The sequence below is a fragment of the Ictalurus furcatus genome, chromosome 4, assembly GCF_023375685.1.
Source record: "Ictalurus furcatus strain D&B chromosome 4, Billie_1.0, whole genome shotgun sequence".
Classification (NCBI taxonomy): Eukaryota; Metazoa; Chordata; class Actinopteri; order Siluriformes; family Ictaluridae; genus Ictalurus; species Ictalurus furcatus.
Genome location: NC_071258.1, coordinates 9629679 through 9646065, shown reverse-complemented (window position 1 = coordinate 9646065; position 16387 = coordinate 9629679). Strand labels below are relative to the sequence as shown.

Genomic DNA, 16387 nt, shown 5'->3' with positions numbered 1-16387 from the left:
AGTCATTTTGGACTCATCTACAGCATTGGTTTGTACAGGAGGGTTTTGTGCCCGGGACAGTTTCATAAGAAAGCGTAAGTGCATCTGATACTATCACTAAGTGATAAAACCACAAAAAAGGCTTCAGATTTCGGGGATTTTGCTAAGCTTTAATGAGAACATGTAATGAGAACATGTCAGCCTTTAAAATGTCATATGAGCAGAAAATTAATGAAACATGCCAACAAAGCCTCTATCACTTCTGCCTGGAGCATTAGCAGTAATGCTTTAATAGTGCCATTGAAATTAATCTGATTTCTGTTTCGGATTTCTAAAGTGACATTCGTGGCTTCAGCATTTTGACAAACTGTCCTCCCTCTCATGGCAAAACAAGGCTCTTCAACAGCACTGACTTTTCAATAGTGACTAATCTCAAAGATGCAGCGTGTCTTGCTAAAGTGGATGTTTCCTGTTTTGATTGCTAGCAGTATTCAGTAGAGATGTCAGGAAGCGCAGACAGGAGAACGCAGATGAAAGTTTGGGTCTTAAAGTACTCAAACCAGACAAAGCAGAAGGAGCAGGTGGTAATTGTAAAGCATAAACAGACTGAAGGTCAAGGCGATCAGCATACAGACATACACTAGGCAAGACATGATGGGGAATTAATTAAACAGGTCAAAACCAGAGAAAAAGGAAGTAAAGGATCAGTAACGTCACAGAATTAAATCTGGAGCACTATTTCCCCAAGTCTGAGTTATTTCATGGAGAGTGCTTTTGATTAGAAGTCTGGTGATCAGAAGTCGGGTTGGCAGCTGACATGGAGTTTGATGGAGGATCTTTTGTATTGCTGTAGCTTGTTAGTATCTTCAAGAGCAGGTAGACATGCTGACAAAACCTCACATGAACTGCACAACCACTCTCAGGCATGTCCCACATGATTCATGATTGCCTGTGGTTGAAACGACACAAGGCTTGTTTTCTGCTGTTTTCTATTAAGCGGAATCAAGATGAATGTTAGGGGAGGGGGTGATGAAATGAGTTTTTCAGATTTGCTCAGGAAAAAGAGATATTTGATTTTTTCAGCTGGTTCACTGCAGTGGCGTGTTCGGGTTGTTTTTTATTCAGTAAAAAAAAATGAAAATACAATTGTTTTCTCGTATGCTGTACTCTATATGAGAATTTGAAATATCAGCAATTTGTACAGCAGAAAGTTCTGAAAAGAAATTTGCAACAACAACAAAAATTGGCACAAAAGCAGACCGTTTTTGTAAATGTTTACTCCTTGTGGTTTTATACGTTGTTTTGATTGTTTTAGCCTTGCCCTTTTAACCTCCGTCTCGGGCCAACCTAACTTCTTAACCTTATTTGTTTTAGACGGCATGGGAAGCCAGTACACCGAGTCCAGCTGTAAATATTAAGCACCATTCTCTTGTGTATTTTAAAGCTGAGCGATTGATTTAGAAAAAAAAAAAAACAAAGTTACTAGATGGGCCGAGTTTATTCAAACAAATGTGTTGAACAGCAGGCAGGAAATACAGATTATAACAGACCCAGAAAGAGAAAGATATAAAGAGAGAATTATTTGCTAAAACATTTTTAAACATTACACTTTGGGTAGCTTCATTACCTTGGTCCGTTTGACTTGTTGGTATATTAAAGACACATTTTAAGCTGCATGTTCAGCTTTACTCTGAGGTTTTTCAATGCCTCATAGATTTACAGTATAAAAAAATAGGTTCAATTTTCCCTTTCACAATGTATTCACAATTGCATTTCAAGAGTTGCTTTGAAATATTCTATTGTAATACTATTGTAGTAAGTTCCTGGAGTTTTTATGACTACATTTATTTGTCATCTTCAGCCATTCTACTATAAACTTGTACAAAATTGTTCATTTCGAATCTCTTTTTTTGTCCCAGGTAACCCTCCTGCTACAGGCACCGGCACTCTGATCATCACTCTGGAGGACGAAAACGACAACGCACCCTACGTGGTGCCCTCAGTAGTACGGGTATGTGAAGATGCCAAGGAGGTGAACGTGGCAGTGATAGGAGCACGCGATAAAGATATCCATCCAAACACAGACCCCTTCAAGATAGAGCTCGGTAAACAGCTGGGTCTGGAGAAGACGTGGAGGATGTCCAAGATTAACAGTGAGTCACAGTTCGGATCCACACATTAACACTGAACCTCCAGTTAGATCTGTGATACGAACATCACCATCAAATTGAATAAAGCGAGCCAGAGTTGATAAGGCCTTTAGTAGTAAACAAAGAAAGATTTTAGTCTTGTGCATGCTTGAGAATTGACAGTGAAGGCATTTTTTTGTCAGGAAATAAGGAACGTGTTAAAGGCAGGAGCAAAGTAAGAGAACACTCAGAATAATTCCAGGGACAGTGCTATTAATCCCTGCCACTTATCTGTTGCATTAAATCATGATTTTGTGTCTTGAGGCTAGGAAAGAAACAAAATGTGTTAGATATTAAAAAAAAAAAATGCCAGCTGAACCTCTCAGCAGAAGAAACAAAAAAAGAGAACGGAATAGAAGAGAAGAGAATCGAAAAAAGAGAAGAGACTGAAACAGAATGAATGAACAGAAAACAACAGAACAGAGGGATAGAAAAAGAGAACAGAATAAAATAGAGCAAAAAAGAAAAGAACAGAAGAGAATGAACAGAATATAATAGAACCAAAGAGTACAGAACAGGGGAAAGAGTACAGATCAGGGGAAAGAGAACAGAACAGAGGAAAAGAGAACACAACACAACAGAGGAGAAGAAAACAGAACACAAGAGAACAGAACACAATAGGGGAGAAGAGAACAGAGGAGAATAGAATAGAACAGAACAAAAGAGAACAGAGGTGAACAGAGAAGAAGAGAAAATGAACAGAATAGAAAAGAACAGAACAGAGGAGAAGAGAATAGATGAGAGAAGAGGAGAAGAGAACAGAGGAGAGGAGAATAGATGAGAGAAGAGGAGAAGAGAACAGAGGAGAGGAGAATAGATGAGAAGAGGAGAAGAGAACAGAGGAGAGGAGAATAGATGAGAAGAGGAGAAGAGAACAGTGGAGAGGAGAATAGATGAGAGAAGAGGAGAAGAGAACAGAGGAGAGGAGAATAGATGAGAGAAGAGGAGAAGAGAACAGTGGAGAGGAGAATAGATGAGAGAAGAGGAGAAGAGAACAGAGGAGAGGAGAATAGATGAGAAGAGGAGAAGAGAACAGTGGAGAGGAGAATAGATGAGAGAAGAGGAGAAGAGAACAGAGGAGAGGAGAATAGATGAGAGAAGAGGAGAAGAGAACAGAGGAGAGGAGAATAGATGAGAAGAGGAGAAGAGAACAGTGGAGAGGAGAATAGATGAGAGAAGAGGAGAAGAGAACAGAGGAGAGGAGAATAGATGAGAGAAGAGGAGAAGAGAACAGAGGAGAGGAGAAAAGATGAGAGAAGAGGAGAAGAGAACAGAGGAGAGGAGAAAAGAACAGAAAAGAGGAGAGGAGAACAGAACAGAGCAGAGGTGAAGGGAAAAGAATAGAGAACATAACACAACAGAGGAGAAGAGAACAGAACAGAGGAGAGAAAAAGAGAACAGAGAAGAGCAGAAGAGCAGAGAAGAGAACAGAAGGCAGTAGAACAGAAGAGAAGCGAAGAGGACAGCGCAAAAGAGAACAGAGGTGAACAGAACAGAACAGAGGAGAAATTGAAGAGAAGAAAACGGGAGCACAGGAGAACAGAAGCAGTGCTTCAGGCTTCTGCTTTGACAGACTGAGAGTAAATCCTGACCTCAAACAGTGTGTGTGATTGACAGGAAGGAAATAAGACAGGGAAGTGTTTCAGGATACAGGTATTCCTGCGTGTGCATGTGTGTTTTCATAAACTATTGTCTTTGCCCACAGACACACATTCACAGATCATGCTGCTGCACAGTCTGAAGCGAGCCAACTACAACCTGCCCCTGGTCCTGACTGACTCCGGCTTCCCTCCACTCACAAACAACACAGAGCTCAAAGTGCAGGTGTGCACCTGTAAGAAGAACAGAATGGACTGCAATGGAGTCGGCTCTCTTCGAACAAATCTACTGCTGCTGCTCGGCCTGCTCCTGTTCTCCGTGTTCTGTGAGTACTCATGCTATAGAGCACGATGGGTGGAAATTTCTAGAACAGTTTACAATACGGCGCTCTAAGAGCATTTTAGGAGCAAATGGTCAACCGATGTGCAGGTGACTTGTACCACGCTCTTCATCACTGCCTGTGTAAAAGATGAGTTATTTTGAAAATGGAATTAAAAGCAGTATTTATGTTTGCAGATTTAAATTCGGTTCCACTTTATATTATTTCTAATCACTGCATCATTACGTACTAGTGTAATAGTACAGTAACATCTTGTGTATATACATGTGTCAGCCTCAATTTTGACTTTTTGAAGTCTAAGGTTTATATAATTTCTCTATCGTGTGCGATTAAAGCGATTATTGATTCATTTTCTGTAACAGCAGTTCTGACAGTAGTTCCAGCTGTAATTCAAATCTCAAGTTCACATTAAAGCACCCATTCTAATAGATTAGCATTTCTTTAGTACTGTAATTGTTCATCCACAGGTATTTGTGTGCTGGACCTTCCACAATAATCTAAGACTAATAATAACCGAAAAATGTATTGTATATTCATTAATATGGTGAAGCTTTGTAGAGACTTTATTGAAGACCTATCAGTCTGTAAAGAATTTCGCAGAGGGGTTTTTTTTGTGATTTTTGAAGCCAAAAATGCTTGATTTTCCTGCTTTTGTGCTTTTGTTATTTTTGTGCTTTTGTTGCTTTTTGTGCTTTTTGTGTGGAAAACCTCTTGAATTGGTGAAATTGCAGTTGCATAAAGGGGTTTTGCAAGGTCTTTTGCAGTGATGTTTGTTAGTAAGTGAGACCTTTTAGCTGTACTCATGTTCGACACACGTGAATCAAAGAGGGCCGTGGCTGAATGAATGCTGTGATGAGGTCAGGTGTCACGTGACGTTTCTTGGCCAAAATCTGCATGAAGTCAGTGGTACATATAAAACATTGCAAGTTCCTCTGAATGATTTTGATTTTGAGTTCATTTCTGCAATCGCAAAATCACAAAATCCTGGAGAGACTGACTTATGAAAGGGGTCTCCAGTGTCAGAGCTTGGTAACAGTCAGTACGAGTGTTTAGGTTTCTTGTCAACATAGCTGTGAGTTTTTTGTTTTCTTGAAGAGAGAGAAAGAGAGAGAGAGAGAGGTTGGTGAGGGAACGACTGTTTATAGCTGCTATAACATAAGTGATAACAGGAATGAACTTGTTTTTGGCAGTCTTAACATTAAACAGCATTAAATGTAACTATAAATTGTTGTGTAAATATGCTGTTTTTGATTAATAAATTAAAGATTGTAATTGTTTGTGGTGTAAGAGGAATAAAACACTTCAGGATGTGATGTAATTGGAAAATAATCCACTTCTGGGTGGTAACAGTAACTTCACGCCACATCACATGACTGTTAACTATTTTCGCTCTAGTTTATTCCATATGTAATCCACCTCTAACAAGGCACACATACTCAGTAGTTACATTATAATTGCTTGTATAGTTTATGTGTAACTCCACAGTTATTAAAGACATTTAGCTATTCTCAAAAGCTAACCTTTCATAGAACACTATAACCCATACTGACTTTATTTCTCCAAAGGCTCCAATTACTTACCTCACTGTTTTGGCTGTCCATTTATAAGCAGTATGAAAGTACAGTGTGCCTGGTTCGGGCCTTTTAGCTGATTACAGCCCCTCTCGGACCCTTTGCTTGTTTACTGGCAGCAAGCCAGGTCTTCAGGGCCAGAGACACTACTGTTTGTTGAGGCCCATTGGGTTAAATTCTGAATAAATCTGCATTTTTCTTTTAAACATGCTCCCTGTGTATTATAAATCAGACAACTAGGAAGCTGTCTCTTGCCCAAAGGTAAATGTTATGGTAATGATATGATTACAAAAGGTTTATGGCTGATATATGGGCTTGCATAGTGTATATACAATGTCTTTTGTAGCTGTATGGTTATATCTATCTATCTATCTATCTATCTATCTATCTATCTATCTATATATATATATATATATATATATATATATATATATATATATATATATATATATATATATATAAAATAGCCTACGAACAAAAGAGATTGCGTTATGCGGCAGAGAAACGTCTTCTTCACAAGTCCAAGGCTGGTATCTCCTCTTCACCATGTCAGCAGTCTGATCTTCTATGTCCCCACTGCAACCATCAATTCCAGGCTCGGACTGGACTAATCAACCATCCCCAAACCCACTCCCGCTTAGACTTATGATACTGTGTGGTCCTCATCGACCTCGATGGACAAACAAGAGAATAGATATATATTTATAATAAATATATACATATAGTTGTCAAAAGGGTATTGACAAATATAACGTGTCTAAAATAATAACACAAAAAAATTCTGATCTTTCATGTCTTTATTGAGAACAACCAAAAAAACCTCATAGTACCTGTGGAAAAAGTATGTGAACCCTTGAGTTAATGACCTAAAAAAAGCTAATTGGAGGCAGGTTTTAGCACAACTGGAGTCTCGTTAAGAAAATGAGTTTGGAGGTGTGGACTACAGCTACTTTGACTGATAAAAACCCTCAAACTTTTGGAGTTTGCTCTCCACAAGAAGCACATACTTATGTGAGCCATGCCTCACCAAAAAGAGCTTTCAGAAGATCTACGATCAAGAATTGTTGATTTACATAAAGCTGGCAAGGGTTACAAAGTGATTTCAAAGACTTTAGAAACAGTTAGGCAAACATTTTATAAATGGAGACACTTTGGGACTGTTGCTTCTCTACCAAGAAGTGGGCGCCCAGTCAAAATGACGCCAAGAGCACAACGAAGACTCATCAGTAAGGTAAAGAAACAACCCTGAATGACAGCCAAAGATTTGAAGGCATCATTGGAACTGGCTAACATCTCTTTTCATGAGTCTACAATACGTAAAACATTGAACAAGCAGGGTATCTACGGCAGGACACCACGAAGGAAGCCACTGCTTACTAAAAAGACCATTGCTACACGCCTGAAGTTTGCAAAAGAGCACATTGAAACTCCACAGCGGTATTGGCAAAATGTTTTGTGGACTGATGAAACTAAGATTGAACTATTTGGAAAAACCACACAGCACTACATCTGGTGTAGAAAGGGCACGGCATAGCATCATGAAAACATCATCCCAACCGTAAAGTATGGTGGAGGAAACATCATGATTTGGGCTTTGCTGCATCAGGGCCTGGCCAGCTTGCAGTCATTGAGCTGAAGATGAATTCCCAAGTATATCAGATAATTCTTCAGGATAATGTGAGAATGTCTGGACATCAGGTGAAACTGTGTAGAAGTTGGGTGATGCAACGGGACAACGACCCAAAACACCGGAGCAAGTCCACAACAGAATGGCTTCAGAAAAACAAAATCCACCTGTTGGAGGGGCCAAGTCAGAGCCCAGACCTCAACCCAATAGAGATGCTATGGAATGACTTGAAGAAAGCCATACACATGAGACGTCCAAAGAATATGACCGAGCTAAAGCAGTTCTGCCAGGAAGAATGGGCTAAAATTCCTCCTGAACGATGTGCAGGTCTGATCCACAGCTACAGGAAGCGCCTGGTTGAGGTTATTGCTGCCAAGGGTGGGGTCAACCAGTTATTAATTCTAAGGGTTCACTTACTTTTTCCACTGCCATTTTGAATGTTGAATGAGTGTGTTCAATAAAGACATGTGGGATCAGAATTTATTTTCTGTTTTTATTTTAGGCACATTATATTTGTCAATACCCTTGACCTAGATGAAGATCACATTTTATGACAAATTCATGCAGAAAACCATGAAATTCCAAAAGGTTCACATATTTTTTCTTGCTACTGTATATATATACATATATATACACACATCGTGCAGGTCTTTTTTCTGCAGCTTAAAGCCCATTTGTTAATGCTGTCGGGACATAGTGTTAGCTGGGTTTTTAGTCTTTATAGTTTTACAGTAAATTACTTTCTATTCATTCTTGTGGAGTGACTTTGTGTATAAAAAGCACCCATAAAAGCTGCAACATTTTTATGACAGAATTTAAAATTCCCCCATTTCCTTGCTACATTCGATTAATAATACCCTCTGTGTGTGTGTGTGTGTGTGTGTGTGTGTGTGTGTGTGTGTGTGTGTGTGTGTGTATTTGTTTTTTACCCAGCCTACCCATTCCCTTGTTTATATCTCATGGCATAAGCAGTATATCTCATTTACACCGTTTGCAATAGCATGCATAATTTACTCCACTCATGAGAGAGGGGCCATAATGGACCTGTTTCTCAAGCAGTTTAGTAGAGAAATAGATTTCTGAGTTTTTAAGATTTGTGTTCTGCTGGGGTTTTATGTCTGCCTTTGGTCTGTGTGCTTCTCTATGTTTGTGTATGTGTGTGCATGCATTTCACTGATTCTTAAGATAAGGGACAAAACATGTTTTAGAAGTTAGTTTATGTATTTTTAATACTACATTAATTAAAATATTGATATATTTGTAAACAAAGGTCTCAGCTACTGAACCATGTAAGGGAACAGGTTTTTATGAAAATGCTTTTTTTCTAAAAAATAAATTACATTTATTCACTTCATAACTTAATTTCTGTCAACTCTATCAGACACACTGAAAAGCATTTTAATTTCATCCATCCAACAAGAATGTAAAGTTCTCAATTATCTAATAATGGTGTTCAGTAAAGGAGTTAAGTGATAAAATATATTCTTTAGTGTTTAGTGTTTACACTTATAAAAGTGTATATAATAGTGTTTTCACACTATTATGAAAAATCCAATTCCTAAAATCCTTAATTCTCTACCCTCCTTTTTAATATTAAGCATCATATCATATCATGTAGTTCAGTTAGTGTTTTAATTATTACCACAATAAGCTGAAACAAAGAATAAAATATTTCTTTCAAAATGAACAAAAACCTTCATCTGATGGTGATGACAAATAAGTGACGGTGTTGACAAAGAACCAACTGAGGTTACAACAGATTAAGTACTAGCAATTCTTTTTCAAATAACTGATTGACAAGACAACAAATTTAGAGATCTAAGTATTTTTTAAAATAGATTTAATTGAGTTCAACAGTTTAATTTTGTAATTGTATTATATAATTGGGTTCCAGAATCCTTCCAGTGATTTTCTTTTTGTAGCAGTACGTCTCATTCTGGGTCTCTGGTGGCTCACTGGACAAACAGAAGAAGCTTATGTTAGGTTCAGTGTAATAATAAGCATTATTATGTGACATCTTGTAGTAGCAACAGAAATCTTCTCAATTCTATAGGAATACAAGGCATCTGTAGCCTGTTTATCAATTATCTAGCTGAATGACTGCTTCCTGATACATCTTTCATACCTCTGCTCCTTACAGTCCAATTCAGCGATTTGTCTCGATTTTTTGTCTTGAACCCTTTTCTTCCACCTTTGACTTTCCTTTTCTAGAATTTCCCTTCTGCTTTCTTTCTTTTTAAAAAATATTTTCGCCCTCCTGTTTCTTTTATGCTTCCAACAACATTAGAATAATTCCCCATAATCAAAAATACTATTATATCACCATATAAAGAATTTTTGTGAGCACTTGTCAACTCTGTCAGCTTGCAAGCCGACTCCCTCAGACATAAAACCTGACGGAGTGGACAAAATTGAATATTTTTCCATCTTAAACATGTGTTGTACAGTGGAATAATTTTGTTATTTTTCTCAGTTGGAGCTGAATCAATACGCATAACTAAAATGCCAAAGTTATAGTTATAGACAGAAATGATCACAACGGGAAGACGGTGTTGACATGTTAAAGCTGTGACCGCAGAGACTTAAACATTCTTTGTTTAAAGTATACAAAATTATCAAACTTACCAGACCGTGCATCCTACTGTTGCATCCACCATGAGCAGGAAGTGAGAAAAGGGTCCTCAGAGTTATAGCTGATCGTGCATGATTTTTCAGGATTCTAAAAAAAATATGACTAAGTTGACGTAAAATGAGGACACAACTTTGATCATAAGTTTTTTTTATGGAAAATACAATTTATGTTTCTGCCTTTCATTTTAAATTAAGATTTATGAATTTATTGCATTTTTAAGCACTGTTTGGCAGTTTGATATTGTGACCTCTTGCTGAGGACAGGTTAAATGAATTGTATTGAAATTATATATATATATATATATATATATATATATATATATATATATATACACACATGTAAAAGTAATAAATGCCCAGAGTGTACAGATTACCCCTAGATTGAACTTTTTAAGTTAACTTTTTATTTTTATGAATTTCTTAATTTTTAACATAAAGAGGACTTTTGTATGTAGGACATGTTTTGTCCCTTTTCTCAAGAATCAGTGATTTACATGAGTCCCTATACTATAACTTCTGTAGCTATACATCACATATTTTATACCGCCGAGAGCTACTTTTTGTGTGTGCGTGTGTGCCTGCGTGTGTGTGTGTATGTGTCTGGATATGCTCTGTGGCTGACTTCCATGCCCAAGGCTTGGTTCGGGTAGAAGAGGGCTCCATCTGTATTTCATGGCACAATGGAGCCATTGATAGGCCTGAGCCCAACATGACCTACAGGCATCACTCTCTCTCTCTCTCTCTCTCTCTCACTCTCTCACTCTCTCTCTCTCATTACACGCTATATTTGTCTCTGTCAGTCTCTGATTTCAAGTCTTGCTGTATCACTATTTCATTATCTGTCCTCCAATCAGTCTCTCACATCTTATATACACCATCTTATGTCTCCTTACTAACACGAATACAAACTTCATTTAGTTCATTTAGTACCTGATATTCATAACCATTCTCACAATTTACTTTAAAATCTTTCTGGTTTTTATCACTATCAGCTGTCGCTGCACTGTTGGTGTGTAAATGTTAATTGCCAGGCATTCAGGGATCCTTTGATCCATTTTTTTTTTTTTTGCTTTTGCATTATGCTTTGGAGGACAATGTTATTCATTATGTCCGGCAGCCTGCAAGCCTACACCACTACATTGATGACTAACACTCTGCATGTGACACTGAAAATATTGCCTGAGGAATCGTTCCCATATCCTTGTGTCTTTTCACTGTTCAGATCACAGTACTGGAAAAATGCCTCATTAATACTGTCTCTGTAATAGGATTTGTGTCGCCTCATAATTCATCAAGTGCAGCTCTGTGTGGACAGACGAACTTCTTGTGTCCGATGTCCCCACACTCGAAACATCTCAGATGTTCCGTGGTACCAAACACGATGTAGTCACTATCCCCATGTTTGCATTTAAAATTCACATTGAGCGTATTGTCTTGGCTATTCAGAGACATAAAAACTTGTCTACGAAAAGACAAGACATGCTTCACTGCCGAGTTGTTGCAGCCGAGTGGAAACAGTCTCACTGGGCTGGCAAACTTCCCGAAGCGGGCCAGCTCCTTCATTACCGCCTCGTCTTGGATGAATAGGGGCACATTAGATGTGACAACTCGTGTTGCGGGGACAGACGGGGGGAAACTTGTACGGGGCTCCTTTCACTCATATTCCAGTTTGGATCAGTCTATTGACAAGGTTTTGTTGTCTCAGGAACACCACACCTGCTTTGTTCATCTGGGAGGCAGAGTAGATGTTCTCACACCAACCTCCTCCAGAACCTCCTCCACCTGTGTGCCACTCTCCAGCACACACCTGACGCTATGCCGGAGAGACAGCATCTCCACACCGGCCTCAGAGGCCAAAGTGTCCCGCTCACTCTCTCCCACTTTCAGCTTTCTACAGCTTGTGTATTTTACCTAACACGTTAATGCTTTCACTATTTAGTCCAGTAGGAAAAGAAACAAATGAAAATAAGTTGAAAAAAAATGAAAAAACTTGGCAAGACGCCAGAGAGCTCTGCACACAAGAGAGAGTGAGGAAGTGGGCGAATATCCCCACAGTAGAGAGAAAATCCATTTTTTCTGTTTTCCTTTGACTTCTTTGAGATAAAGCACTCTAATACGCTTGCTTTTTGTGGAGCCATAAATAATGAATGTAAACATGGGCTGGCAGCACATACATGTTCCATAGGAAGGTACCTAAGTATCTTTGTATTGAGGTGCTCTTTCAGTGCTGATAAATCCTGCACCAAATCCTGCAGCTTACCCACTTCTGCCTCCCTCTAATTACACACAGCAGCACACCGTGAGTACCATGCAACATGACCGATTAGTTCTGGATTCACTACCACACACACGCGCGATCATTCTTGCTCCCCAGTGTGCAGGTTTGTCGCTTTTTGAATACGTCCACTTGATTTTATAAAAACGAACATGTACAGTATCTGTTTCATTCATTTCTTCTCAGAAATTAGAGGGCTTGAGATCTATCTCAGTTGACGACGCCAAATCTTGGCATGCTGAGGTTTGATAGACAATAAGAAAAGGCAGGCAGCTAGTCATCACTATGGTCACAGCACCAGTTACGGGCTGATCAGATACAGTAGTGAGGCTGGATGAACAGTCAGTGAATGCAAACACGTTTATCTCACATGCAAACAAATGAAGCTGTGTTGCTTCTCCCTACTGTGAGTCTAGATTTCCTATGGTGCACATGGCCACAAATACTGAAAGGAGGTCTGTGCTCTGGAATTCACACACTACAGAGATAGCAACAGTGCCCTCTGTAGGTATGCTTGGAATCTGCACTGAAGGAACAGTCATCAGGTATCGTTATCACACCAAAGCAGGGAAGGATTTCATGTAAGGCCAGTATAGTTATATGGTATAGTTAGAAGTCAAGCAGTGAAAGGACGTATATATAGAAGGCTTGGTTGCAGAAGAAGTCCCAGAAGATTCTATAGAGCCCTCACAGTCACCTGACTTGATCCCCATAGAAAATCTCTGGTGGGATTTGAAGAAGACGGTTGCAGCACGCAAACCCAAGAATATTACTGAACTTGCGGCCATTGCTCATGAGGAATGGGCTAAGATTCCTCAGGAATGCTGCCAGAAGCTATGCATCTCGTTTGCAGCAGGTAATAACAGCAAAAGGGTGCTCTACTAAGTACTAAAGATGCTTACCATGAAGGGGTTGAAAAATTTTGAAATTTGGGAAGTTATTATAAGTTGCATTTTCAGTTGAATTTGGGGAAACCACTTGAAGCATTCATTGTGTTGAACTATTTCAGTTGCATTTGTTTGATTTGTTCATTGCAAACAGCTGAAAGTCTGTCAATTTTGACAATAAACCTGATTTGCAATGAGAGGTTGAATAATTTTGATTGCAAATGTATATACATATTGACCAATGCAAATTTATCTTAAATCAGCATCTCTACATGTACGGCAGCCATTCCAATCCAGTGTCTGCTGAATTCCAACACAGGCACACCTCATTAGGTGATCACCTGAACCAAATGTTATTTAATGAGGAAAAGTATAAAAACCAGTGCTGTGGTCATCACCATTGGATGGCAAAGACAGTAGTAATAGTACCTCAAAAGTAATTGCAATCAAAAAAATACCTATTGACCATGCCAAAATAGTTGAAAAGGAAAGTTTTGAGTGAGGAAAGGAAGGGTTCGATTCTGGCTTTACTGGTACAGGGATACAGTGAGCGCCAGGTTGCTTCCATCCTTAAAATTTCAAAGAGGGCACTTCATAAGAACAAGGTCAAGCAGCAGACATTGGGGACAACAAAGCTACAGACCGGCAGAGGGTAGAAATGACTTTCCACCGACTGGGATGACCGCTAATTCATTCGAATGTCACTCAACAACCGTAGGATGACATCAAGTGACCTACAAAAAGAAATGCAAACGGCAGCTGGGGTGAAGTGCATGGCGAGAAACTGGCTCGAGGGGCAGGGCTGAAGTTGTGCAAAGCTCGAAAAAAGCCCTTCATCAATGAGAAGCAAAGAAGAGCCATGCTGAGGTTTGCAAAAGACCATAAGGATTGGATTGTAGAGGACTGGAGGAAGGTCATCTTCTCTGATAAGTCCAATTTTCAGCTTTGCCCAACACCAGGTAATCTAATGGTTCGAAGGAGATCTGGAGAGGCCTACAAGCTACAGTGTATTTGTGTGTATGTATATTACATTCACCAACCACTTTAATAGGAACACCTGTACACTTGCTCAGTTATCTAATCTGCCGACCGTTTGGCAGCAGAACAATGCATAAAATCATACAGGTTGAGAGCTTCAGTTAATGTTCACATCAAACATCAGAATGGGGGGGAAAATGCGATCTCTGTGATTTTAACCGTGGCATGGATGTTGGTGCCAGATGGGCTGGTTTGAGTATTTCAGAAACTTCTGATGTCCTAGGGTTTTCGCACACAACAATGTCTAGAGTTTACACAGAATGGTGTGAAAAACAAACGTCCTTTTTGCGAAGAGCCTGCAGGCTGAAACATCTTGTTGATGAGAGAGCTCAGAGGGGAATGAACAGACTGGTTTGAGCTGACAGGTAGTCTAAAGTAATTCAAATAAGCACTCTTTAAAACCGTGGTGAGTAGAAAATTATCTCCGAATGCACAAAACATTAAACTTTGAGGTTGATCGTCAACAACATCAGAAGGTCGCATTGGGTTCCACTTCTGTCAGTCAAGAACAGGAATCCGAGGCTATCTGAGGCAGCTCGAACCATTTTCCTATGACCTCTCTTATCAACAAGGTGTTATCACCCAGAGAACTGTCACTCAATCTGTGTTGTTTTTTTTGTTTTTCGCACCATTCTGTGTAAACTCTAGAGAGTGTTGTGTGTGAAAATCCCAGGAGATCAGCAGTTTCTGAAATGCTCAAACCAGTCCATCTGCCACCAGTAACCATGCCACAGCTAAAGTCACAGAAATCACGATTTTTACCCATTCTGATATTTGATGTGAAAATAACCTGAAGGTCTTGAAATGTATCTGCATGATTTTATGCATTGTGCTGCTGTCACATCCTGCTCTGAAAAACTCAAATGGTGTATATGCATAGAAGTACAGAGAGCCAGTAAGATAGCAACCTTCAGTTTTCTGAAGCTTCTGGCCAGAAAAGTGTACAAAAAAATATCAGACACTCAGTGGCCCATGGCTGGAGGTTGAGACTCGCTCTGTCATGCTCCAGCAACTTGCATCCAAAGGGGGATTTCTGATTTTACAAAAATCTATATAAACAAAACAAATTCAACCAAGCCTTTAACTCCTCTATAATTTACTATAATATATTTCCACTTATTATGATCTATTATGAGCTGATAAAATGACCCCCAGTAACTATAACGTTAGTTCTAGTATAACGAGCGTATAGCCAGTATACCAAAAGGGCAGTATGTGGAGAATGAGAAGCAGTAGATCTGAACTGAGCAAGACTTTGAAAGCCACTGCTAATCTGATAAAAGATTCTTGGAGGGCTGAAATGTAATTAATCCACAAACAGGGAAATAAGCCCAAGCTCCATCCATCACACAACTGAGCCACCAGCACACCACTGAAGTTTTAAATCCCCTTTTCCTACCAAGACAACCACTTTTACGCTTTTAATCTACTTTGACTACAGAGGAACCATATCTTGAAGGAAAGAAATAAAATCCATCCGAATGACATTTAGCAGCATTTCTGTTTTTAATGCCGCTATGATGCACATTGTGAACCACATTGTGACCCTTTTTTTCCGCTTGATTAATATCAGGTTAAAATTTAAGGGAATTATTGTGGTTTCATTGTAAAACCTGTTATTTGGTAAAATGGAAAACAGTGCATTTGCTGTGGATTAGCGAAGAGGAATTGTTCACATTTCAAGTGGTTTTAATGTGGTGCAGACGGATCTATCTAGAGGTTCTAAGTGGCTAAGTGTAAAGTTTTAAAGATGAAACTTAGCCAAGGTCCCTCAACGCCAACTTTGACAGCCATCTGCTGTTACATTTTATTTTGAGAATGACAGAGAGCCAGCCTGAGAAAAGGAAGAAAGATTGTGTATTATGCGAGCGGGCTGCTGCGCTGGACCACAGAGGTCACATGTTATCATGTTTGCTTCAACTCCAGCTGACTGCTGCCACAACCACTTTCTTCCAATCAGGATGATCCTAATTAGATCAAACACTCTTTCGTCCTGCTCCCTCAATCGTTCATTTTCTTCACGTTTCAGATCTGCAGCAGTTGCCAGGTCTGCAGATCCCTCTTCTGTTCTTCTCCTGGTAGAGGAGGTGTGTGTGTGTGTGTGTGTGTGTTGGATTGTCTGATTTTCGCCTGACTTCATTGCATCTCAGAGAAGTGAGGTGAATTGATTTGGTTATGTATTTTTGTTTCTCACTCTTTTTGCCTAAGGAGAAAGAATTACCTGGTGTGTCTCTGGGCCTCCGTGCATGAA

General features: G+C 39.3%; 1 protein-coding gene across 2 annotated transcripts in view; it reads left to right on the top strand.

Annotated features, from left to right (window-relative positions):
* cdh13 (cadherin 13, H-cadherin (heart)) overlaps nt 1-16387 on the top strand; it is a 444891-nt gene that overhangs the window by 407255 nt on the left and 21249 nt on the right. For both annotated transcript variants that reach the window (XM_053622849.1, XM_053622850.1), the window contains 2 exons: nt 1899-2132; nt 3874-4092. In XM_053622849.1, the coding sequence (XP_053478824.1) occupies nt 1899-2132; nt 3874-4092 (453 nt within the window). The remainder of the gene's footprint in view (nt 1-1898; nt 2133-3873; nt 4093-16387) is intronic.